This window comes from Diabrotica undecimpunctata, chromosome 5, assembly GCF_040954645.1.
Source record: "Diabrotica undecimpunctata isolate CICGRU chromosome 5, icDiaUnde3, whole genome shotgun sequence".
Lineage (NCBI taxonomy): Eukaryota > Metazoa > Arthropoda > Insecta > Coleoptera > Chrysomelidae > Diabrotica > Diabrotica undecimpunctata.
This window is the reverse complement of record NC_092807.1, coordinates 155,352,281-155,380,153: the sequence shown is the minus strand read 5'-3', so window position 1 is coordinate 155,380,153 and position 27,873 is coordinate 155,352,281. Positions and strand designations below refer to the sequence as shown.

General features: G+C 34.5%; 1 protein-coding gene across 1 annotated transcript in view; it reads right to left on the bottom strand.

The window, feature by feature from the left end:
- LOC140440852 (nose resistant to fluoxetine protein 6-like) overlaps window positions 1-22,881 on the bottom strand; it is a 67,189-nt gene extending 44,308 nt beyond the window's left edge. Inside the window, exons 1-3 of the mRNA XM_072531213.1 lie at window positions 22,629-22,881; window positions 10,246-10,415; window positions 6,393-6,607 (exon numbers count right to left, since the gene is read on the bottom strand). Of these exons, the coding sequence (XP_072387314.1) occupies window positions 6,393-6,607; window positions 10,246-10,415; window positions 22,629-22,821 (578 nt within the window). The 5' untranslated portion in view covers window positions 22,822-22,881. The remainder of the gene's footprint in view (window positions 1-6,392; window positions 6,608-10,245; window positions 10,416-22,628) is intronic.
- Window positions 22,882-27,873: the final 4,992 nt, after the last annotated feature.

Here is a 27,873-nt window from a genome sequence, read left to right as displayed (position 1 = left end):
TTTTGTTCAAAAAACAATTACTCAGTTAGAATCACCAAAACTGTCATTGTTCGAAAGTACAGCATTAATAAAAGAATTTGTGTCATGTTGTCGGAACGTTAGAGGTAATATTGGAAAAGATATTTTAAAAAAATTTGAAGCTACTATGGAAAAAAATAAAGGTTACCATATTCTTTCTGAAGTAGTCAGTGTTCTAGCTGGAAATATTTCGGAAACAATTAATTTAGAACCAAATGTTTTGGTTAGTTTGAAAAATGCTCCCGTTACATCAGTTGATGTTGAACGAAGTTTTTCCATATATAAATATATGTACTCAGACAGAAGCTACAAGTTTTTGTTAGAAAATTTTGAACACCACTTGGTCATTTATTGTTACCATAATTCTAAATAAGTTTATTCATACTTAAAAATGATGTAGTTACTTAAAATAAATGTAAATCTTAATGAATAGTAGGAAATATTTAGTTATATACACTTTTTTTTTTAAATAAAATTGTTACTATTTTACGATTTTTTTATTTATTTGTATGCATATTTTGTAAAATATTTGCATATTTTCGGGTAAACACGTGCATATTTATGCGCATATTTTCTACATTTTTATTTGCATATTTGCCGAAGTCTACTGATCATTTTTATAATTTTTACTGATAATTTTCGCTGGCCATTTTTATAATTTCTACTGATAGGACAGTCCACGGACTTTTCATTAAAAATAATTTTCAACTACAAATCGCTTTTTAGTACAACATACCCATATTTCCCATTATTTGTTTGTAAGTTTTTAATTAATTCATTTTTTATTGTTAATCCGTTCGAGCAAACACATGCCCGAATAATACGAAAAAAAAAATGCATGCGCATATGCGCAAATTAGTCTACTTTTGGGTAGATTAATAATTATGGTAGTAAAGACAGATGTTCACTTTTGTTTATTTATATTCGTATTGGCTTTGTTTGATAAAACGCAACTTAAAGATAATTGTTTTTGTTAAAATAACTAATTATATTAAAAAATATTAAAGTAAAAATCAACCATAAATTTACTCTCCAAACATTCCAATCAATTAAAACATCAAACAAATTGTCCGAACGTCAATGTTATTTTATTTATTTATTTATCGTATGGCAATTACAATACATTTAGAACAAATACACAAACACTAGTAATATAGGTATTTGACAAACTTTAAATAGTTACAAACAAACATCAAGTGTATTTATATAATCAATTGACTCTGAAGTTGGAAACAGGAAGTCTTCAGGGCTACCATTGTAGGATCTTGAGGGACACTCCTGAATAATGTGGTCGATGGTTTGGTTCTCCCCACAGTCACATTGAGGAGACGGGTTCTTTCCCCATTTATGTAGCATGTATGCACATCTGCCGTGTCTGGTTCGGATCCTATTTAGAGTGGACCATGTTTTGCGTGGAAGATCAAAACCAGGTGGCTTGTGGGTAATGCAGGGCATGTTATTTTGCCATTTGTTTCATTCTTGGGACCATGCATTCGTGATGTTGAACTCCTCATGTATCATTCTTGCCGTTTTCATTGGTGGTTTTCTACAACAGAGACGGGTATTTCGTGCATCCTCGGTATCTTGGTGGATCGGCAGGTTTATATTGTTTATGATCTTTTTGTATTCACGTGTAAGTGCGTCGACTCGTCGTAAATGTGGAGGTGGGATGTAACTTAATGCTGGAAGCCATTGGGTGGGAGTTGATTTAATTGTACCAGCTATCATCCTCATAGTGCTGTGCAGCTGATTGTCGACCTTTTTTACGTGTGGACTGTGTAGCCAGACTGGAGCACAATATTCAGCGGTCGAGAAAACAAGGGCTAAGGCAGTAGAGCTTAGAGTAAAAATCGATGCTCCCCAGGTGGTACCGCAGAGCTTCTGTATAATGTTATTTCTTGTACTCAACTTTTGGGCAGTTTTTGTTATATGCTCTTTAAATGATAGCGTTCTGTCTAGTGTTACGCACAGGTACTTCGGTGTTTTGTTGTGGGTAAGTGTGGTATTTTCAAACCGTATGTTGAGTTCCTTTCCAGCAAGTTTATTGTTCAGGTGAAAGCAACTAACTTCTGTTTTGGATGCATTTGGTTGAAGTCGCCACTTGCGAAAATATTTGCCCAATGTATATAAGTCTGCCGTCAGAACTTCTTCAGACGTTTCTAGTATTCTGCATCGTGTAGCGAGGGCCCAGTCATCGGCGTATCCGAACTTTCTTGACTGTGTTTCCGGCATATCTGCTAGGTATAAGCTAAATAGTAGTGGAGAGAGCACTGACCCCTGTGGTAGGCCATTCTTAAGTTTCTTTGGTAGGCTGATATCTGTGCCCATCACTACTTGAAACATTCGGTCGTTGAGCATGCTATCTATTAGGCGTGCTATGTTATTTTAATTATTTAAAACAAAAGACTAAAAAGGTTAATCTTTCTGCAATACAGTTTAAGTGAAAGTTAAACCAGGTTACCAGAAATGGTTTAAAAAATTTATTAGGTTTCTTGGGTTATTTTTAACAAAAAATCTCGTGTCATTTTTCTCCAAAGTTGATAGATTTTAAGCCAATAAACAATTTAAAATCTCAAAAGATGAAAAAACGCACTTTCGGGGCTAGAAAACTCATACAAAAATTATTATTTTTTAGGTTGCCAAGTGCCTTAATTAAAGAGCAGTTTTGAGAAGGTCTATTTAGTTTGTTTTGTTCTTTTCATTGCCAAGAAATTATTCTCAAGATAATTAATAGAGAAGAGTATCCAACAGCGGACCCGCATTTGTTTTTAATTTTTGATTTTTATGAGCCTTCCATGTATACTTCATTAAGTTATTCATGCCTTCAATTAATATTTTCAAGAGTTTTTTTTTGCGTTTTAAAAAATTGGTACCTAATTCGGAGGCCCTATAAAAATATTCTAAATAACGATGAAAATGAGATAAAACAATTATACAGCGAAACACTATCAAAGTAACAAATATTATTTTATTTGGAACAAAGTCAACACAATCAAAGAAATGAAAGAAAACACAACTGAAATTTTGAAAATTATTCATCTACCGGCAAAACCCACAGATGTAGATGTCTTTTTTAGTTCCTGCTTAATCTTTGTGGGACTACAAACTGTACATGGTGCACATTACCTACAATTCTCCCCTCGTGTCGTTAGAAAATTTGCCGAGGCAAAAGATGCAAAAGAATTTCCTGATCGAAAAATCAACACAATAACCACAAATCTTTTCAGAGCCGCAGTTTGTAAAATACAGATTGAAATGATGGTCACCAACATCCAAAACAAATAAGCACTATAAGAAGAAGAAGGAAAGATGCATTCCGCGTCATCATCATTAGGTTCTACAATTCTTGGAATTACTTCCATCACATCCAACTTTTGGGCGTGCATGATTTGGACGATAAATTTAAAATTCGACACTGAAAAATCAAATTACCTGTTTCTGCATACATGATTTGGACGCTGGGTGTAATTGAAATGTAAATGGAAAGACAGGTAATAAAATTCTAGTGATTAAGCTTGATAAGGTTTATTTGTCACTTGGAATCGATCGATACAGTTAGTTTGATACTCATGTATCCTATTTCTAACGAACATAATTTTTTTTCTACTCTTTGGATCTTTAAGTCTATTACTTTCACTATTACAGACACTATTAATTATCTTGACAAAAAGTAAAACTGTTCACTTTGAGCAAAATTTTACCACGATTACTTACTAACGTTGAAATTTCCATGTTCACTTTTTACTATTCTCTGACAAACTAATAACTATAGTCGGTTCGCTATATTTACGCGGGTTTCGGATTAACAAAATTATGCTAATAACTCATTGATACCAGTTGCAGTAAACGACTTCCCAGAAAATTAGGTAAAAACTGCATTAATGGTCATATTTTAAAATACATTAAAATAACATTAGGGTAGGCATAAATTTGTTACAATATTGCAGTTGAATTGATTCTTTGCCAGTGTTGACATGTTTGGTGGAAATATTTAAAAATGCCTAGACGTGTTTTAGATGTAGATAGTCTAATTTGTAGTGTACATAAGTATTTTACGGATGAAAAAGAAAATGGCGGTCCTTTAAAATCGGTAATGTCTGTTCAACAACGCGTATGTGATGCTCTAGGAATTAGTGAAACCAAGAGGAGTATTACAAAATCGCAATAATGAACGGCCGAAAGAAGATCACCGAAAAACTCGCCTATCATTGAAAACGAAAGATATTCCAGATGGAAAAAAATTTGAAATTCGTGATACCATTTATCGAATGCGAGCCAACAAGGAACATGTGACCTTAAATACAATTCTCTCGGAATTAAAAGATAGAAAATTTGACGAAATTGGCAGAACAAGTCTATGGCAAGTGATACATAATTTGGGTTTCAAATTTCAAAAGGAGGATAACAGAAAAGCCCTTTGTGAAAGAAGTTCTGTTGTGCATAAAAGAATTAACTTTCTAAGAAAATATTCTAAATTAAAAGAAGAAAGGGCAAATTTTATATATTTAGACGAAACATGGATATTTTCTAGGGGTGCAACCAAGAGAATATGGCAAGATGATAACGTAAAGTCTATCAAACATATTGATGGAGAAAGGAAGCGACAAATAATTTTACATGCAGGAGGGAAATCGGGTTTTATAGAAGGTGCTGATTTAATATTTTCATCTAAATCAAAATCAAGTGACTATCACGATAATATGAACACAGAAATGTTTGTAAAATGGTTACATGAAAAACTTCTCCTAGGTTTAAGTGAGCCCAGCGTAATTATTTTAGACAATGCACCTTACCATTCTGAAGTATTAAACAAAAGTCCAACGAATTCTTGGACTGTTAATAAAATTAAAGAATGGTTGACAAAGGAACATATACCATTTACACAACATATTTTAAAATCAGAATTATTACGCTTAGCAAATATCCACGCAAAACCAAAAACCTTTGTTGTGGATCAGATTATTGAAAGTTACGGTCATCAAGTTTTACGTCTGCCATCGTATCATTGCCAGTTTAATCCCATCGAATATATATGGGGAATAGCAAAACAATATTATGACAACCATATTGGGCCTAACGGTTATAGCGACGACGCAGTTCGGGAAACTTGGCGAAAGGCACTTTCAATCATTGTAACTCCAGAAGTGTGGTGCAACTGTATATTCAAGTGCAAGAAACTAATAGAAGATTGGTGGACTCGTGAAAATAAAATAAACGAAATAAGTCCAATCATAATAACAATTAATGGTGATGACAGTGATGATGATGACGATTATGATATTTTTGATGATAATGACTGATTTTCAGTTTTGTTGGCAAGTTAAATTTTTTTATTTTTCATTAGAAATTCTCTCCATGGAACAAATATACATAGACCATATTTTCTGTGTGAAGTGTAATATAAAATTATTATTAGGTTTATATTAGCCACATTAGACTCCATTAATGAAGTAATTCTCCTTATTATACTGTCAATTATATAAAAGATTTTCCATTATTATTTAATTAAAAAAAGTTATGGATTTTTTTTTTCATTCCATTTGACCAGTTGATATTTCCCCAAAGAGCAGGTAATTAAAACTGGATACTTACAATAAAATTTTTAATCCGAAACCCGCGTAAATATAGCGAACCGACTATAGTAACTAAGTAAATTTCAATGACCATCATTAAACACTAATTATATCTAATATCTGGTACCTGTGATAATCCTTCCGGCAGCGTCCAAAACAAGGGTACTTTTAAGACCCTCAGGTACTTCAGCGTCGAAAACATGCCCGCCCCAACTTTTCGCTGTAAGCAAGAAAAGGTTTGTGTCCCCCTCTTTTTTGTATTTATTGCTATTTTGCAGCAACGGTAATAAATTAAAACATTTTTAACTAGCCGTATTGTATAGAAAGTTGTATTGTTGTTATTTTATTTTATTACGATTTTGCTTTAAAATAAACTTTTCTAAAGTTGTATGTGAGGAAACTAAAAAAAAATCGATGTTTTTATTGATTTTAAAATGTTTTAATTGTTTTATTATAGTTCCCGACCTATTTGAGAGAAAGAATAAGTTAAATTATGTTTACTGAAGTTATCATCTAACTATTTCTGCAAAAATTAGAATGCCACTTCTCACATTAAAATTTAACCGATTTTTTACAGCCGTGGTCTATCAATATAATAATAATTACGGTTTAAAAAATAAAATAATTTTTGTAAAAATAAATTTTATTTATTTTTTAATGAGCAGTACAGTACAATATTGTTTCTTTATTTAAATCGTATTTTTTAAGTTGTTTATTATTGCGGCACCACGGCAATAAAAATATTTCGTGGAAATACATTTAAGCCAGCTGTACGTTTATCAATAACGTGTCTATACTCACATGCCCAAATACGCATTGCTGTCTAATGGCTCATAAACTTCCTCTTCGGTTTGACACACAAAATACCTTACAGTAGTATTGGGATGTTGCAATTGATTCATTAAATAACCGGCATCCGAATCTGAACAATTACTGGGCAGACACATACCCCGTACTGGAAATCTGAGTAAATGCATTCCACCAGTAATTCTAATCGTTAGGTCTCTTGTAGGGATCTGAAGAAAAATACGATTTTTTTATACATTTGATCTGTCTCAAACAATAAATTAAAAAAATATATTTGAGGTAGTAGAGACACTTTCCTATAAATTCGAAAAAATACCATATTTGAAAACAGACAAAAAAAAGAAGTAAAATTTTTTTTTATTTTTTTCACTTCTATTTTAATATTTAAAATGTTTTATATACAAAAACGAAAAACTGTTAGCACTGGCGAAGCATCCATGTAAGCATTGTTACCATACTTCTTCTTCTTGTGCCATCTCCACTAATGAAGGTTGGCTATAACCATTGCAAATTCATCTCTATTTTCTTCTTTTCTTACGAGCGTCTGTGTGTTTAACCCGGTGCAGTCGCGAATGTTTTTCAGCCAGGATATTTGTCGTCTACGAGGACCCCTTTTTCCTTCGATTTTACTCTTTATAATCAGCTGCAACAACTCGTACTTATCATTTCTAAGTATGTGCCCCAAATCTGCTGTCTTTCGCCTTTTAATGGTGGCCAAAAGTTCTCTGTCTCTTTCCATTCTGTGCAGCACCATTTCGTTCGTAATATGATCGGTTCATGGTATCTTCAAAATTCTCCTAAAAAGCCACATCTCAAAAGCTTCCAGTTTTCACATTAAGTCAACATTAACAGTCCAGGCTTCGACACCATAATAAAGAATAGAATGGATAAAAAAATACTGCTCTTGATTGCTCTATTCTTAAGCGAATTTTTGATTTCGGATTCAGATCTTCCATAATCCAGGCTCCTAAGTATTTCATTTTGTCCACTTGCTCAATATCTTTATTTTTTATCTGGATCCTTGTAATGACTGCCCCTCTTACTGATAACCATGGTTTTTGTGTCTGTTTATGTTTATTGATAAACCAAACTGTTCCTCAGTATCACAAATTGTGTTTAGTAACGTCTGCAGGTATGTCTCACTTTCAGCGATAATGACTGTATCGTCAGCATAACGTATGTTATTTATATGTTCACCATTTATCTTGATCCTATCTGTACAGTTTTCGAGTGCTTGCCTAAATAACTCTTCGGAATATATATTAAATAGTAATGGTGAAAGTACACAGCCCTGTCTCACCCCTCTACTTATCTGTTGCGCATCCGTACAATTTCCATTTAATGTTACCACAGCCTGTTGGTTCCAATAGAGATTTCTCACTATGTTAATGTCATTTTTGTCGAGTCCTTTTCTCTTTAGACATTCCATGAAAATGTTATGTTTAACTTTGTCGAAAGCTTTCTTATAGTCTATAAACGCAACGAAAAGATTTTTTTGTTGGTCTCGACGTTTTTGGACAAGAGTTGTGAAACTATACAGAGCTTTCACTGTTCCGAAGCCGAACTGTCTATTACTCATATCCGCTTTCTACTTTTTGAATATTCTTGCATGTATAATCTTTAAAAATGTTTTTAACAAGTGTGCCATTAAGCCGATTAATCTATAATCATTACAGTGTTTGGGGTTCTTGGTTTTTGGTAGCGGAACAAAGGTCGATAGCAGCCTTTCTGTAGGTATTTCACCAGATTTGTATATGTTACTAAAGAGTATAGTTATTACACTTAAATTGTCTTTGTCTATAAGTTTAATCAGGTCGATTTGAACTTCATCTGGCCCAGAGGCTCTGCCAGATTTATGTTGTTTATAGCATGTTGGACTTCAGATTTTAATATTATTGGAGCTTCCTCGTTATCAATTTGTGTTGGTTCCGTTCTTGTGTCCATGAAAAGATCTTCAATATATTTAGTCCATATTTGTTTTATTTCAATTGGGTTATTAATGGGTTTATTGTTTTTGTCAATTAATCGGTTAGGTGTATTTGTTTGTGATTTTCCAGATAATTGTTTCACTTTTTTATATAAAATTTAAAGCTTTTAAATTGGCACAGGTATTTTTAACAATTACTGCTAGAATTGCATCTGTTGAAAGAAGTTTTTCTTTAATGTCTGAAAATAAGGTTAGGAATACGCCCATGGATGCATCGGTATTACGTATTCACCACCCTTCTTTGTGGCTTGGATTCATGGACATTCAAACAAGTGCATCTGCATAAGTTGGCCGCCTTTGAATGTTGGTCTTACAAAAGAATGCTACAAATATTATGGACTCCAAGAATGTCAAACGCAAATGTTACTAGAAGAATACGAAATGAAGCTAAAATATTGTTGAATTTCAAAAGAAGAAAACTTGATTACTTGAGACATATAATGAAAGAGCCAATATACTTATTATTGCAACATATTATGCAAGTCAAAATTCCAGTAAAGCGAAATGTTGGAAGACGAAGAATATCGTGGCTTAAGAACTTGAGAGAGTAATTTGAATGCAGTAGAGCAAATCTGTTTAGAGCGGCAGTCGATAGGGTCTGCATAGCCATGATGATATCCAACCTTTGATAGAAGATGGAGCTTAAAGAAGAAGAAGTCTAGTTCTGACAAGTAATTTATCGGCTCCTTTCTCAGCAACGTAAATAAGAACAATGAGTTGCTTAAGTATATTATTAAAATGTACTACATTTAAGTATACTTCTTCCTACAGACACTCTATATAGTCCTCAACACATCAGTTTCCCATTTTTTGTATACTCGTTAGTACAGTTTACCCACAGAATTCCCGCGCTAATCGTTGTTTTATGGAACTACAGAAGTTGATTCTGTCTGTATGCCTGAATACTTCCTAGATTTTTTATGGTCTATACCCCAGCACATCTTTATTTATCTCCTTCTGTTGAGTTCTAAGAGGGCGTTCTTTAATAGCCGGCTCAAATATTGTTCCTCTTAAAACATCTTTTGACTTAGTTTTTTGGGAGGAGTCAGAATCCTCGACTGAAGTCGCTCTGCTGATCATCCCCATTTTGTTTGGAATAATAAGCTCAGTAGAGGGCTATTAACTGAGTTATTTTTTTTTTCAGGCCTTAAACATACTGACAAATCTAGTTCGAAGAGACTTAAAGAAATTAGAAACGTTACGACGAGAAACAATTTTTCTTGAAAACGCAGAAATAAGTTGAGCGAAAACCCAGAAGTCCTAAAATAAAACTGAGCTTAACTATTGGGTGCAAACTAATGTCTTACAATCAACAACCGAGGCATTGTTCGTCTCTTTAGACGAAGATGGTGATCCTTTAATTTCATGAAATACCTAAAATAAACAGTTCTTATAAGAAACCAAACTTTTTAAACCTATTCCACCTGACAGCTAACCTTGACAGTCACCATTTTTAACTATAGTTTCATTACAATATGAAGTACAAAAGCCTGTGAATATCGAACCAAAGAAATTCTTTTTCTTGTTAACTCACAGACTACAACTGGTATAAAAAATTGGGTACACTGCTCATTCTTTATAGGCACTGAAACAAATAAATAGGGAATAAAGACCAAAACTGACGTATTGTGTAAATTTTATGATTTAGAGCGAATAAACCTAATTACAATTCATATTTATACATACGGGCATAAAAATGTTGCCCCATACTAGATAAGAAAATTGTAGATAACAGAATCCAGGCAAAATTATCTAAAATATAAGTAACAAATAAACTTTCTGCAGGTTGATGGTATATATTATGTATAACAATATATATTTTTATTTAAAACATAAACGAGGAACTAACATTTGACTTACCTGTGAGTGTCCTGTGAAATTTACGAATTTATAAGCAATATCTGCAATACAGTATTTTCCTTTAATGCCATCTTCTCTAGATCGTAATTTAACACATTCTTCAAAATGACCTATGTCTCCATAATCATACGAAGATTCTCCCATACCAATTCTGGACGTTGCTTCTATCACTGCGACAAAATATTTTTTATTTATGATATGACTAAGATCTAACTAAGAGTATTGTTAAAGTAATAAAAAGTTTTTAATAACAAATAACTACGTTAACGAAGTATATTTAACAAATATATTCGTCAGACGTCTAAATATCAATATCGTGAAAACTGAGTAGACGATAGTAGGAAAAATAAACTGTACCGTTCTGGTTTTCCTGATGGTGAGTTTCTTGATTTTATGGTCTTTTTTTTTCTTGCATGTAATACTTTTCATCATATTAACGAGCTGGTCAAGTTTGTCTTCATCTCCTTCCTCTTTTACAGTCCTAACTTTACTGTAACCGCCGGAGGCTTGCCTAGCTGACTCGTATTCGAGGGCGGCGGATAAGACATCAACCAGCGTCTTGTGACGAGCTAATCGTAGTGTTCTCTGCATTTCATGATCACGAAGACCATCAATAAACGTTTGAACGGCCAAATTTTCCATCATGTCTTCGGGAGCTGTTGGATAAGCATATCGTACTAATCTGGCAATATCTACCTCATATTCTTGAAGAGCCTCATCTTTCTTCTGTCTACGATTTTTAAGCTGCGACTGATATACATGCTCCAAATGTTCGTGGCCATATCGCATATTTAACCTCTTCTTGAGTTGTTCGAAATCATTGGTCTCCTCTACGGCTATGGTCTGAAGCACATCTAAGGCATCTCCTCGAAGAGCGATAGTCAGGTTTACCGCCCTTTCTTTTTCAGACCATCCATTTGCTCTTGCGGCTGATTCGAACTGTTTTATGTAGTTGTTCCATGATGATTTTCCGTCGAAAGTTGGGACTTTAACATGAATAGAACCTCCACTTCCTTCAAATTTCGGCCGTATCTCCAACTTACATTTTGTTTCGTCTTCTTTTGTCTCTGCTGTAATTGGATTGTTTCCTCTTGGTTTTTTAACGTAGATATTCTATCGTCGAGGGCAGACATCTCAGAAGTTACTTTAGAGATGTTAGCAGAAACTTTACTTTCCAGAGAAGAAATCTCGTTAGAAACTCGTTAGGAACAGTACAGTCGTTGAAGAGATAACATATTTTAAATATATTGAGAGCTAGCTAAATACCTGCTTTAAAACAGTCTCTCTAACAAAAAAAATATTTTCAGAATTAAGATATCTTCCTGTTCGTCTTCCTTAGCTATTCTCTTTACAGGTACTCTCTGCTCTTTACTATTCTTCGTCACCTAATTCTGTCGGTTTTCCTCTACCTCTCTTTTTATAAACTTCTAACAGGTCCATCTTTTGTTCCACATATTTTTTTATATCTGACATGAAAAAAACATTGCAGTATTTGTTCTTAAATCTTTTTTTGAAACTTTAGTCATCCCGGCTCTTTCCCTAATCATGTCGTTCCTAATGCTATCCCTTATAGTCTTTTCTAAAATTCAGTATATACTAGAATACAAGTAAATCAAACAGAAAGCTCAATATATCGCCAAAGTCCTATATAATAGTTTTTCACGTCTAATTTAAATGTTCCGGGATTAGACTTCCGGGATTTTACTTCTATGCTCCTCATAAACCTCAAATTGAACGATAATTTTTATTCCTTAAAGTCTAGGTAGCACTTAATGCTAAAATGGGAGAATATAGGTTAAGATTGCTTGTTTATTTTCATGATTTCAGGTTAATTTCTTTGAAGACATCCTCTACGACTGATTTAACGTTTAAAAGTTTGAGCGTATTGTGTGTCTTTGTCTTACTTATATATAAGCGAGGTTCCTACAGCCTCTGCCGTTTCTCGCATTTCGACCGTCATCGTTTTTTGTTCATCCATTCATCTTCTTTGATGGCTATATTTCTCATTTTGTGTTGTACATTTTCTTCCCAGGTAACTGAAAGCCTTCCCCTCCTTCTTCTTTGTTGTGGTATGTAATTTAAAGCTTTCTTTGGCCATCTATTTGCATTCATTCGCTTCACCATATCACACTAGTTGTCCCGTTTCAATTCTGTCTACACTGGAATATACAGTATTTGTCCTCCTTTTAATATCTTTATTCCTGATAATATGATCTTTTTTGGATAGACCACATGCTCTCCTTAGAACATCCATTTCTACTACTTCTGTTCTTTTTCTATCTTTTTTCGTAATCTGCCAAACTTCTGCCCCATAAGTCATAGTAGGCTCTACTAAGGTTCGATAGATTGTCAATTTCGTTTCTTGTCTAATATGTTAAACAATAGTAGAGAGTTTAAAATGTTTACCGCTTTTATTCCCTGCTGCGTTCTGTTTTCGACGTCTTTTTTGATAGTGCCTTCTTTAGATATTATTGATCCGAGATATTTATATTCATTACATGTTGTTGTGTTTCTAATTTCTAACTCTAGATCTTTTTCATCATCTCCTATTTTAAGATGGTCTGTCTTTGACATTCGTAAAGTATTTACGAAACTAGTATTTACAAAACTGGTACAGCTTGTGTCCACCTTCATGAAGATACCAAGAAGTTTTGAATAGAACGTGGAATTAGACAGGGTGATACTATCTCCCCTAAATTGTTTACAGCTGTTCCTGAATATATGTTTAAGCAAATGTAACGAGAGGATAACATGGGAATTAATATAAATGGGGAAGATCTGAACCACCTAAGATTTGCCGATGACATCGTTTTAAAATCTTATAGAGTTGATAAGACTACAAAAATGCTGTACACGCTCTATAAAGTGTCCAAAACAATTAGTCTTAAAATTAACACCTCAAAGACGAAATTTATGACCAACCTTGTAGTCAGCGGTAAAGTTCTGATTGAGAGCCATAGCTTCGACCAAGTAATAGCTTACAAATATCTAGGGCATGAGATTCGCTTAGGCCGAGATAATCAGACAACTGAAATACAAAGAAGGATGGGTCTCCATGGGCTGCCTTTGGTAGATTAAATAACATTTTTAAGTCTATTATTCCAGTTTGTTTAAAAAGAAAGGTTTTTAACCAGTACGTTTTACCGGTTCTTACATATGGTGCAGAAACACTGACTCTGACAAAAAAACAATATATAAAATAAAAGTTACACAATGCGCTATGGAAAGATCAATATTAAGTATTACCATCAGAGATAAAGTACCAAACCTAGAAATAAGAAGAAGAACAGGAGTCACAGATGCAGTTGAAAAAATAGCGATGGCTAAATGGGCTTGGGGCGGACATGTTGCCAGATTAACGGATGATAGATGGACCAGAAAGGTTCTAGAATGGCGACCAAGGCATGAGGCATATCTAAGCAGAGGACGACCATCGACTAGATGGACGGATTATATCAAGCGCATCACCACAAACTGGTTGCAAGAAGCTCAAGATAGAAATAGGTGGAAAATTTTACGGGAGGCTTACGTTCAGCAGCGGACAAAGGCTAACTAACGATGATGTATTTGACATATTCATATTAAGGCTCCATTTTTCATATTCTTTCTTTAGTTTTCTAAACATGTAGTCCATGTCTTCCTCATCATTTGCTACTACTACCTGATCATCTGCGAAAAATAAAGTTGTTAGACATTTACCATCGCCTATGTCTATTCCCATTTCGGATACTTGTTTCCTCCGCTGCTCTAGCGATGATTGAATACATATTTTAAATAAGGTCGGAAATAGACAACATCCTTGTTTAAGGCCCTTTGTTACTGGAATTGATTCAGATATAGAGTTTCCTTCTTTAACGACACTTCTTGCATTTTTGTATATATTTGCGATAGCATCCACACACTCTCTACTGAGACCTACTTTCGTCAATGTTTGAAACAGTTTTTTCAAAAGTACCATATCGTATGCCTTCTCTAAATCTATAAACGATAGGTGGGTAGATAGGTTCCTTGCCTTCCGTTTTTCGATTACCTGTTGAAGAACGAATACACCAATCAGTGCACGATCTTCCTGCACGAAATCCATTTTGTTCTTCTATGTCTTCATATTTTGATTCTATTCTTTGTTTTATTATTCGACCGTACAACCTCCCCACTGAGCTGATAACAATTATTCCCCTTTTTTGATTATTGAGCTGATGTATCCAACATCTCCAGGTCCCGCTGCTTTACGCTTTTTTCGATCTTTTGAGGGCATCGCTTAACTCTCCAGTTGTTATCTCATTATTTGTATATGTTCGGATATTTCGTCCATTTTGATCTCTTGGATTTTACATCGATCCTCTTTCACTGTTTTTTTCACTGTGTTTTCACTGTTTTAAGTCTATTAACTGTAAGTTAGATTTTTCCTTTCTTTTCCTCCGGAGAGACTTTATCACCTTCCACACTTGCCCAACTCTTGTTCCACCCATATACCTATCCACCTCTGCACATCTTCGATTTAATTTTTTATATATGTTGTAATCTTCCTCTTCTCTCGTTAATATCCATTTCTGATAAGCAGTTTTCTTCTTGTTTACTAACGCTTGCATATTCTCCGACCACCATTCTTGATTTTTTGTTTCAAGTTTGTCTTTATACCCCAAAGCTTCACTTGCAAATCTCTTAATTTAACTGTTTAAGTTCTTCTTTTGTTTAACGTAACAATAAAACACTGAAAACTTTGTTTTCAAAACAAGTAGATGTTGCGGCACTTGGCGCTGGGAAAATTTTTCCGACCGTGGGAAAAAGCGGCATCCTTTGATGTTTGCACCTGCTCAGGTGTTCGGGTGACATCACGCTTACTGACAAGTCGAATCATTTTTTTCTTTTCCTTTCTTTCCTCTTCTTCTTTTTCTTTCGCTAATCTGTTTTTCATCTCATGTTACCTTCTTCTATTCACTAATTGATGGTTCACTGCTTGACAGGGGAACACAATATTTTATACACGGTTACATATAAGCTTTCGTTATTTCGTCTAGTGCTCGACACACATTTTTTCGCCCAGTACTCTACATAGGTCTACGATTCTTTCCTCCAGTGCTATACATAGGTCTACGATTGTTTCCTCCAATGCTTTATATAGGTCTTCTTTTTTTTTTGTCCACGGCTAGACACATATCTTGTCGCAAATCATCAAAGTGTCTTTGTTTTCTTCTTTTGTTATTTCCCTCTTCTTCTTCTTATAGTGCCATGCACATATACTGCATCGGCGAATTACCTTAAGGCCAGACGTATGTCTTTTGCGGCATGAAAAACCTCGCCAGTGTTATTCATGTCTCTCGCTTGTCTTTATGCTTGTTTAAAATGATTAAATCTCTTATCATTAGATTTATACATTTATAGATTAGATACATTATTATACAGATAGAGATACAGATTATTTATAGATTAGATACAATGTTTAAATAAAATTGACACACACGTGCCCAAAAACTAAACAACGCTTTATACAAAAAGATCAAAACCGTAACTCAAACCTATTAAGTTTAATATGACTCGTTTGTTTATACATAATATGCAATTAGATAAAACTTTAAAAATTTTAAATCAAATTTAAATTGCCTGTAACATACTCGAAAATGAATCATCAATTTATTATTAGCTAGAATCTGAATTATTGATTTTAATTGAAATTATTTTTTATAAAACAATTTCGCTATAATCTATTACTCAGCATAATTTGTCCAAACATTTCCGTTGCTAATTTTAATAAAAACTTCGCTAATGATGTATGATGTCTATTATCTGCTATATTTAATGGGCTAAACTACAATTTTAATTGTAAATACGGTATATTATTTCATGTTTCGAATTCCGCCTCAAAGCGTTTTCAAAATAACATGAAAAAGTGTATTTTATTTTGTTTTATAAATTTTCTTTGGATTCTAAAGTATTTCACGTTTCTACACTACCTTACAGTGAAACATATACTTTGATAATCTCCGACATACAAAAATGTATGAAGTAATTTCTTCTATATTTACATTTACATTCTCCATAAGATTGATTTTAACCCCTAACTGGAGACGTGCCGTCTGACAGACTACAGCATAAAGAATTTTTAACACCCTGTACAAATAACTCCGCCTATCGGCACATTACTTCATATATTCGTATGTATATTCTTTGTATTCATCATCATCCAGCCTCAAGAGTCCACTGCTGAACATAGGCCTCTTCCTCATGTTTCCAACCCCGTCTATCTTACGCCGCTCTCATCCAGTTTTTATTGAGTCTTCTTAAATCGTCAGTCCATCTTGTAGGTGGTCGACCGACGATTCTCTTGTCTTCCCTTGGCCTCCATTCCAATAACCTCTTTGTCCATCGCCCATCTGTCATTCTGGCTATATGTCCTGCCCACCTCCATTTTAGTCTGGCCATCTTCTCGATGATGTCAGTCACTCCGGTTCTTCTCCTGATGTCTTCGTTGGTTATTCTGTCTCGCAGAGTTATTCCTAACATGTACCGCTCCATTCTTCTCTGCGTGACTCTCAGTTTGGTAGCTGCTGCTTTTGTTAAGGTAAGTGTTTCTGCTCCGTACGTCAAGACTGGGAGGACGCACTGATTAAATACCTTTCTCTTTAGGCATGTGGGCAGCTCACTTTTAAAAGTTTCTATCAGTTTTCCAAATGCTGCCCATCTTTGTATTATTCATTGACTATTAGTGACCCGACTTAGGTAAAGAAATACGCATATTTGGAAAAGTTATAACCGAAAATCAGTTTTACTTAGTCTGTTAGACGGCACGTCTCGGTTCAGGTTACATTTTGTTTCATTGAAAACGTCGCGTATTTGTTACAATCATGGCCGGTCCATCAAAAAAAATCCGTTTTACCGATACTGATTTTGAAGATACAGCTTTGAAGTGGTTTGACGAATTAGATAGTGACGCTAGTGATGTTGATCAAGTACAAGATGATGTTTATTTGGAATCTGATAGCATATAAATAGCATCTGATGGCGTAAATGCATATATACTGCACCAAAGTTACAAAAACAATTCTAAAATACAAGAAAAATCTGCTATTGCTAAAATATTAGCAAAACAATTAGTAGAAGATCATATGAAGCGAAGAATGGGTAATTTTCACGTACCGCGGCTAATTCGTGCTAGTATAGCGAGTATTCTTGGAATTCCTGAGAATAACCAAGTAGATGATAACGAGCCATTAGTACTAGAGAAGCGAAAAATATGTTATTTGTGCCCTCGCAAGGAGAACCGTGTGACAAAATGCCTTTGTGGCCGATGTAGAAAACCTGTGTGTCTTCAGTGTACGAAACCAATTCATACCGATTGTATGTAACTTTTACAGTTTCTGTTAGTGCCTTTCATATAAAAAAACTTACTTGATGTGTATTTATTTTTTTACTATAATGAAAAGTAAAAAATGTGACTGTCACGAACTGTAAATGATTAGCTGTTAGAAAGTCGTAATTATTTTTTTATACTCTGACAATATTTTGAGTTTCTTTACTGTGTTCAATTGCAAATACAAGCAGCTTTTAGAGTACTATTAAATATATTAAAAAAGTTTGTAAGTTTAGTTCTTATCCCCTCTCCTACATTGTAGTCTGTCAGAGGGCATGTCTCTCTGTGTGTATTAAAATAGGGTCTCTCCAGTTAAGGGTTAAACATCTAGATACACTTTTGAATTAGGTGTGGAAGCTTTTATGTCTATGCTCCGCTGTGCTGAAAAAGTTAATGTTGAATATTTACTTATTTAAGTTATGTCATGATTATACAATCCATCTTGTGTTTTGTAGAGATATAAAACTAATTTGGTCGAATAAAGTAGTCAAACTCGGTCCCTACTTTGCTAATTACATAACATTAATAATTAATTCAGTAGCGAGTACCGATCTAATCCAAGCGAGAAAAGTCCGTCAAAATTCTGGTTGAGTCGTAAATTATTAGTGTCGTCGTAAAGTAAGGTCAAAAAAATAATTACTATTTAAATGGGAATAAGCCACAATTAAAGGTTAAAGTAAGTTTATTGATTAAAAGTGAAACTGTAACAAAACCATAAGGTGGAGATATCCAGGAGTGGCTAGTATACCTGTTGAATACAAAGCACGTGGTGTTCGTGTTTATTAAGGTATAAAAAATGCTTATTAAAAGCTTAAAATTTTTATTTTAAAGAAGATCTTTTCGGAATTGAATCATTCCATCATCAGTTTAATAAAAAGTTGTAAAAATATTGTATGGCCACAGAAAAACATTGGAAGGACATCAGTATTAAAAAACAATCGTCATGGTATTTACAAAGCTAAATGCAATAGACTGTTAACTTTGTTAATTAATAAAAACTGAAAATGGGGGCATCTTACATGACCCCGTGGAGCTGGTGAGGTTTTATCGACTTACATTACCTCTGATCTGTGCTGGAGTCTAGGGCTAACTGATGAAGTTAGCCCTAGACCCATGAGATATGAAATCCAAATTGCTGGGGACAACCAAACTGCTGATTTACAAATAAGAATCACCTTAGCATGTGCCGCATATGGCGCTCTAGAAACACTTTTTTTAACCCAAGCTGCAGCAACCAAACTTAGAGTAGCCAAAGATGAATGAAATACTCGCTAGACTGACTCTCAGAGAAACAGAAACGAAGTAATAAGAAAAAGGCAGGAGTCACAGATGTCTTAGAGCATAGAGGTAGACTAGCTACACGATGGACAGACGACGTCATAAGAATTGCCGGGAATTGGCTGCAAGAACCTCAAGACCGACAGAACTCCTCATATTCAACCCAAATTTTAGAAAACAAAATTAATCTTGAATTAAAACATTTAAATCCAATTTTATAACATCAGTTCTAAAGATCTCTATTCGATGGTACTGGTTTCGAAATTAAATTTATAACCGGAAACCTAGACCAGAACGATGCACAACGTTACGACGATGCCATATCAACTTTAACAAATATCCAAAATGATATTAAAGAAACAGGTTGGTTAAGTATGAAACTCAGACGACATTTTCATTCAGCTTGTAATTCCAAAAAATTATTATTTTATATACCCTACCATACCTCTATAATAAAATAAAATTCCGTACTGATGTACATAATATTAACATCATCATAAGTGGCTCGATAATCCGTTGTGGATCTTGGCCTGCTCACAAAGAAGTCGCCACTCCTGTCGATTCCTGGCAACTTCCCTCCATCTTCTAACCCCTAGAATCTGTAGGTCTTCTTCCACATCATCAATTTATCTCATTCGTGGTCGTCCTCTGCTTTTTGTGCCCTCTGGTTGTGAAAATGTTAATCTCTTCGTGTATTCGTGATCTGACATCCTAGCAATGTGTCCAGCCCATCTAAGTCTCTGCACTTTAACGAATTTCACAATATCTGGATCGGTGTATAACTGATACAGTTCAAAGTTGTATCTTCGACGCCATAGCCCATTTTCATTTACGGCCCCAAAAATCTTTCTAAGAATTTTCTCTCAAAAATACCAAGAAGTCTTTTATCATTTTGAGATAAGATCCACGTTTCAGCCCCATATATCAAAACTGGTCTTATTAAGGTCCTGTATATATTAAGCTTTAGTGCACGTTTTATATTTTTATTTTTTAAATGTCTCTGGAGGCCGTGAACAGTTCTGTTTGCTATTGCTATGCGTCTTTTTATTTCGTCGCTTGTCGTGTTTGTTGCGTTTACTAGCGATCCAAGATATGTAAATTCGTTGACTTGCTCAAAGGTATGGTTGTTAATTTGAATTCTTTGTTGGATATTTCGAGGGTTTTTAGAAACCAACATATATTTGTTTTTTTCCTCGTTTACCACAAGTCCTAATTCACTTGCTGCGTCCGCAAGCCTTGTAAAACACTGCACCATGTCTCTCATACTTCTGCCCACTATAACTATATCGTCAGCGAATGCGAGAATATGCGTCGATCTATTAAAAATAGTTCCATTTATTCTAATATTTAATTGTCTGATTGCCTTTTCCAAGGCAATATTAACATTAGACATAAAAACACCATTTCTATCCCTTATCATCGTACACAGCACTACAAGCGATCCTTACATATCATATAGCCCAAGTTATGAAAAATTATACCACTGCTCTCAATTTTACTCAAAACAAATTTAAAATTCCGTTTTTAAAAAATTACGATATATTGCTTGGGTAGGGTTTGGTAATATACATAATTATAATGAGTAGAACTACATTTAGGGCGCATATTAATTGAATGCTAGATTAAATTATTCTTATATTTTCCTACATTTATTTAAACTAAAATTTATTTAATTTCCACTTTGATTTCGTTTTTATATAAATATTACTATTAATTGGTAACAATTCTAGATATTTTTTATTATTTGTTTGCCCAGGTTAGCTGAACAGACAGGATATGTCAGTGCTTCGCACTGTACATGTCCTGGACTGAAACTCGCCTGGAGCTTTTTAAATTAATATTTAATTTATGTCAATAATATTATGTGATGAATAAATGCCTTTATTATTATTATTATAACATTCGCAACCAACTTTTAAAAGAAATAAATGTTGCAGCAGTTTCTTTTGAACCAACGATGTTATTTAATATGAGACGATCTTTTATTAAACGTATTGATAACTGCATTGAAGAAAATGGTGGACATATCGAATACTTACTTTGACAAAAAGTTTAATGTTATTTAGTTTAACTATTTCTTAATATGGTTTGTAAATAAAATGTTTTGATCATGACTTCAATTTAATATACATAAAACGTATAATGTTTGATGTAAAATCCTATTATCCCATTCTTTGTCAAATCCTATTATTAATTAATTGTTTTGCTGATATATTTATTTTCTTTAACATTTCATTAACTATTAACTTTAGTTAAAGATATTTTAAACAGTGGAAACACTTTCCACTAAAGCCAATAAAATAGGTTTGAAAATCAATATTAGTAAAACCAAGCCCATGAGAATAAATGCAAGGAATAACACGCTATTTACTATCGACAATACGCAGATTGAAAATGTGGAAAACTTTACTTATCTTGAAAATGTCATAACAGAAAACGGAGGTACAGAAGACAATATTCGTATGAGGATACGAAAAGCCCAACAAGCTTTCAGCACGCTCAACCCTGTTTGGAGATCTGGCGATACTACAAGGACAAAGATCCGAATATTCCGATCAAATGTCATGTCTGTTCTAGTCTACGGATGTGAAACCTGGAAAGTTTCACAAGTGCAAACACCCTCACAGACAAACTGGAGGTCTTTGTTAACATATGTCTACGAAGTATTGTTCGTATATTCTGGCCTAACACCATCAGAAACGAAGATCTGCTACACCTGACCGAAGAAAAGAGGGTACAAAATGAAATTAAGTCCAGAAAGTGGGGTTGGATCGGTCACACACTCCGAAAAAATAGTTCCAGTATCGCAAAAACTGCCCTAGAGTGGAATCCCCAAGGAAAAAGAAAAAGAGGTCGCCCAGTACAAACTTGGAGAAAATCCATCATGGACGAGATAAGAGGCCAAGGAGAGTCTTGGAATGAGGTGAAGGCCTTAGCGCAAAATAGAACCCGATGGCGCGTTTTCACTGAAGCTCTATGCTCCACTTAGGAGTTCCAGAACCTTATATATATAAAGGTATTTTATACCAAAATTCATAAGTATTGATGTTTTCGTCCATTTTTCCTTCGGGACCTGTAGTAATTGCGTTAAATCAGAATTATGCTGCTGATGTACATGAATTTTCACAAAAATAAAAGTTATAGCGAAAAATAAAATTTTTAATTTCCACTTTAACACCCTGTATCTATCTTAATATCAATAATATTTTATTCAAGCAAGTTGGCTTAAATGGTAATGTTTTAAAATGTAGAATCTACATTTTTTTGTACAATTAACTTAAGGACCACTCTGTATATTTCATGGCAATCGAGTCTTAATACAATTAACATAATTTAATTTATTAATCTTAAAGACACTTCTTCAATCTAATTACTACTAAAAACAAGAAGAGCAATTAAATATAACAATTATCGTATTTAAAAATTTAAATAACTGGTAGGAAAAATAAAACATCATCTACTTGAAAATGAAGAGATACGTAAAATTGAAATTACAAATGAAATACTAGATCTTTTTAAAACACTTTAGATGTACTATAAATCAGAACAAAACCTATTGATAAAATTTGATTAATACACTTATAAGAAAAATTAACACCAGGTGGATTTTTCATACATGGCTCTTATGTCTGAGGAAGATTGACTAGGATTACAAGAAATATCCTATTAAAACAAATCTGTACTTTTAACGCCCTTTACACAAAAATATTTAATTAAAAAAAGTCTATTGCAGAATGTAAAGATAAAAATTACCTACTTTTCGACGCCCAAGTGTCTTCTTCGTTACTTCGTAGTCTCTGTAAGAGAACTTTCAAATCTTGTTTACATCTTTCAGATAACACCTTTTCATTGTCTAATACATCACTGATGGTATTTTCAATACTTCTTTCACCCAAAACTAATGAAAAAAATGTAATTAGTATGAAAAATAGTTGTATGTGCTCTTTCATTCTATTCACTTTAGTCGTTCTCACTTAAGCAATTATCCTGATTGGTTCTCAGGCATCCAAGTTGTGTCTGTAACTATTTACAAATATTGAATTCAATTTATTTTATTTACTGATAACAAGAAGTTGTGGGGGAAATGTTAACATATGTGTCGATAATTTTTCTTTTAAATAATTATATTTCTATCGGTTTTAACTATAAATGCAATAGGAATGTTATATTTGGTGTATGGATTTCCAGTTTAAGAATCTTATACAAAATATAAATTTTTAATATATTAAAAAATTTATTTTTTCTTAAACTTATAAATTAAATTATTAAAATACTATAATTTTATCTTATTTTATTCCTCGATCGCCCAAATCGTCTACTCCGCTTCTCAAACTTTGTCAGGAAGTTTTCTTTTTCACCTGGTTCTCATTATTTAACACTTTAGCTCCCATGTGCACCACCCGTGGGCACAGTAAGATTTGCGTTCAACCCATGTGTCCCACTTCTTCTTAGTCGTTAACCTGATGCAGGTATCGTGATATCATGAAGCTATTAGCTAAATTTCCCAATGTTACTCCACGTTTTTCTATCTTCTGCCATTCTAGCACATTCTGACAATGGAGCGCCAATGGTAGCAACAATATGGTCCGTGTATCGTGTGGGAGATCTACCTCTATTTCTTTTGCCTTCTACTTTTCCCTGGATGGTAAGTTTTTCAAGACCATTTCTTCGAAGGACATGTCCAAAATAGCTTATTATTTGTTCTGATATTTGTGTTCTTAGTCTTTTCTTTATGTTTAGCTGGACCAGTATGGATTCATTTGTTCTTCGGGCTACCCATGGTATTCTCAGCATTCCTCTCCAGCAGTACATCTTAAATACATCTATGTTCTTTTTGCCTTTCTCAGTAAGGGTCCAGCATTCCGATGCATAAGTAAAAACTGGAAAAACTAGACTTCTTACTAGTCTCATTTTTGTATCGGTAGTTATTTCATGGCTTTTCCAAATTTTTGTTAATTTTTCCATAGCGCTTTTTGCGATTGCTAACCGCCTCTTTATTTCTTGAGTACAGCCTCCTTTGTTGGTTATTAATGAGCCCAGGTACACAAATTTATCTACAACAGCGATATTGTTTATCATGACCAGATGATTTTGATTGTTGTTAGCTCTGTCAATTATCATGATTCTCGTTTTATCTCTGTTTCTTTTAAGGCCCATCGTTAAGCTTACGTCTTCTATCCGTTGTAGCAGGTGAATCAATTCAGCTTCAGAACTAGCGAGGATAGTAGTATCATCTGCATATCTCAAGTTGCAAATCTTCTTCCCGCCAATGGTGATGCCACCGTTCCAGTCCTCAGTAGCTTTCCGCATTATCCATTCACCATAGATGTTAAATAGAATTGGGCTTAGTATGCAGCCTTGTCTCACGCCCTTTGTAACCCTGAAACTATCGGTTAGTTTCCCATTTATTCTAACACTGGCATAATTGTTATTGTACAGGCTTTTAATTAGCAGTATCAGATGACTGGGGACTCCCATTTCAGACAAAACCTGCCACATTTTACTCCAGTTGACCAAATCGAAAGCTTTACTATAATTTATGAAGCACAAATATGTTTTGATGTTAAATTCTCTGGATTTCTCTACAATCTGCCGTACGTTTAAAATTTGTTCTCTAGTACCACGTCCGGGGACGAAACCTGCTTGTTCCTCCGCAATGTTAGGTAGTAAAAAGGGCTTTATCCTCTCGAGAATTATGTGTAAGAGTATCTTACTGCAATGCGCAATTAGAACAATTGTGCGATAGTTGCTACATAAATCTTTCGCTCCCTTTTTATGTATGGGAATATATAGTGATTGTGTCCAGTCCTCAGGCCATTTACCTGTCTCCCACACTCTTTGACAAAGTTGATGTATTATATCCACTCCAACGTCATCTAGGGCCCAAATCATTTCAATATGTATGTTATCTGGACCGGCAGCTTTCTGACTTTTTTGCCTCATAATTGCTGCTTCAACTTCACTTTTGAGTACGTCGGGTTCCGTCGCCAAACTGGCATCTTCTTGTTGTGATGGGGCGTCTGTGCTTTCCTCCATCATCAGTCGTCCACAGTATTATTTCCATCTGTGTAAAATATCTTTTTTAGAAGTGAGTAGAGTTCCGTTATCATCTTTGATACCAAGGTAGTTTGGTGTAAAGGAACGTATTATCTGCTTTATTTTTTTAAACATGTCTCTGGTCTCAGTTTTGGTTTTATGCCCTTCCATTTCCATGCAGATTTTGTTCAAGTGTGTGTTATTGTCGTTTTTGCAGAGTCGTTTTATTTGATCGTTCAGCGCTTTATAGGCCTCTTTATCACTTTCACTGTTCAGTCCTGTGGCTTTTAAGCACTTCCTCTCCTGTATTTTAGTCCACGTGGAGTCTGTTATCCATTGTTTCCTTCTTTCTTCTCTATCACTCTTAATGTTTTTCGCAGCATTATGCAATATGGATTTTGTTTTTGTCCATATGCTATTTGAGGACTCTTCTGGGTTTAATGATGGTTTGAGGTCACATAGCTTTTGCGTAGCGGCTTTTTTGTACGGATCGTTATATCTTAGATGCCATTTAGTTGTTGTATTTCCTGTTTTTGGACTGTTTCTTAACTTTATGCGGAATTCAGCTGATAAAAATTGATGGTCCCTATTACAATCTTTTCCTGGATAGGTCTTAACATCCTGAACAGCGCTCCTCCAACGGGTTTTTACCAGTATAAAATCTATCTGATTTTTGTATCTATTTCCTGGTGATATCCAAGTGTATAGTCGTCTTGGGTGATGTTGAAAGCCTGTATTAGTAACAAACAGGTTTTTGTCTATACAAAAGTGTAGCAAGCGTTCTCCTCTGTCATTTCTTTGGCCAAGTCCATATAATCTGACGGTCTCTCGCAAGTAATGATCTTCTGTAGTTACACCAATTTTAGCGTTGAAATCGCCTACGACTGCTGTGATTTCTCTATTTGGAAGCTTCCTAAGCGTCTGCTCCAACGTACTATAAAATGTTTCGATCTTTTCATCGTGAGCTTCGCTTGTTGGGGCATATATTTGTACTACATTAAGATTAACTGGACTGGCATTCATTCTGACAACAATTATCCGATCGCTGACGGTTATGTATTCTTTTACGGATGTTTTAATGGCATTATCTACTATCACTGCTACACCATTCCGAGATTCTTTATCATTGCCGGAGAAATAAATATCATTGCCATTTTTTGACATATAATGTCCTTTATCGTTCCAGTGGGTTTCAGATAGACCTACAATGGCATAATTGTGTATCTCGATTTCCACTACATCTAATTTTCCGGGTTCCAGCAATCCTCGAACATTCCACGTACCAATTTTAAGGGTGCTCCATATTTTTATGTTTATTCCAGACTCAGAGTTTCCATGGCGTGCCTGGTTTCTCACAACATCATGGCCGGTAGCCCATTTCACACCATCAGCCCCGGACGCTGATTGGCGCCAATTGCTAGTTGGGTCGCTCGGCATACTGATATGTTTAGAGGTCATCTTTCATGATAGTTCTTGGGGCAAAGTAACGCAGTGGGGCCCCACTTCCTTCTACGTGGTAGAAAATAGTTTAGAGTAAGGAAAGAGAATAATGACAAGTCCGCCCTCGAAAACCTAATAGCCAATCGGGGTCGGAAAAACAAGAGTTGGCCAAGAGAGGCCGATAGAAAAGATAAAAGACATTTTACTCAAGACTAGTTGAAGGAGAGTAAAATGTGAAGGTTCTTATGCAGCGCCAGATGCGTTTCATGAGAGTATGAGTATTAGTACACCTTGTGTTCCCGCTCATACATTGGGGTACTGATGTGTCCCACAGATTGGCACAAAACTTGTCCTTGTTCATTTTGGTGTGTACCTCTTATAACAGCACATATAGACGATCTGCAATGTTGGTTGCAATATGGACGATGGTTTGTTACTCCCGCTATTTTTTTAGTAAGTACAGATTATGATATTTAGCCTATTATTGTATCATTTACACGCGCTGTTAGCTTGCAAAATAAAAGTTATTGTAGTACGTAAAATGAGTACAATGAGTACAATTGACACCTATTATATTCTGTTTTAATAGAGTTCATTATTTTCTAGATCGGCGAAAAATGTTGAAGCCAAAGCCAAGAAAAACGGAAAGGGAGTTAACGCCAAAAGTTATTTATGACGAAGCAGCTAGGAAGGTAATAGATACTAACCAATCTATTAGAAAAGTGGCTAAAGATTATGGTATGTGTCACGTTTCTTTATATCGCTATGTTAAATCGTTACGTGAAAACTCACAACCTCGGGTTGGATACAATCCTCACAACAGAGTATTTAATGATGAAATGGAGTTACAGCTTGCTAAATACTGCGAAACTACTGTAGATTTGTATTTCAGACTTACCACAAAAGATTTACGCAAGTTAGATTTTCAATTTGCAAAGTGTAACAGACTATCCTACCCAGCAAAATGGAACACGACTGAACATGCAAGTAAAGACTTTCTTATTGCTTTTATGTGACGAAATCCAAATTTAAGCCTTTGTACATCTCAAGCTACTAGCCTTTTACGGGCCATGAATTTTAATAGAGAAAATGTAAACAACTTTTTTAATAAATTGTCAACTGTTTTGGACAGATATAATTTTGAGCCTTACAATATATATAACGTTGACGAGACGGGTGTTTCGACCGTTCAGAAGCCATGCAAAGTTATAGCTAGAAAAGGAACTAAGCAAGTAGAATCCATATCATCCCAGGAACGTGGAACTCTAGTAACACTATGTGTAGCTATTAATGCAGTGGGAAATACCGTACCTCCAATGTTCGTCTTCCGACGATTATGTTTTCAAGACCACTTTATTAGAGATGGACCAGTTGGGTGTATAGGAACTGGAAATAAGTCTGGATAGATGCAAGATAATGAATTTCTCGTTTTTACAAACATTTTGTTAAACACGTAAAGCCAAGTGAAGCTAATAAAGTGCTTGTATTGCTAGACCACCACTCGTCTCATATTTCGATATCTCTGA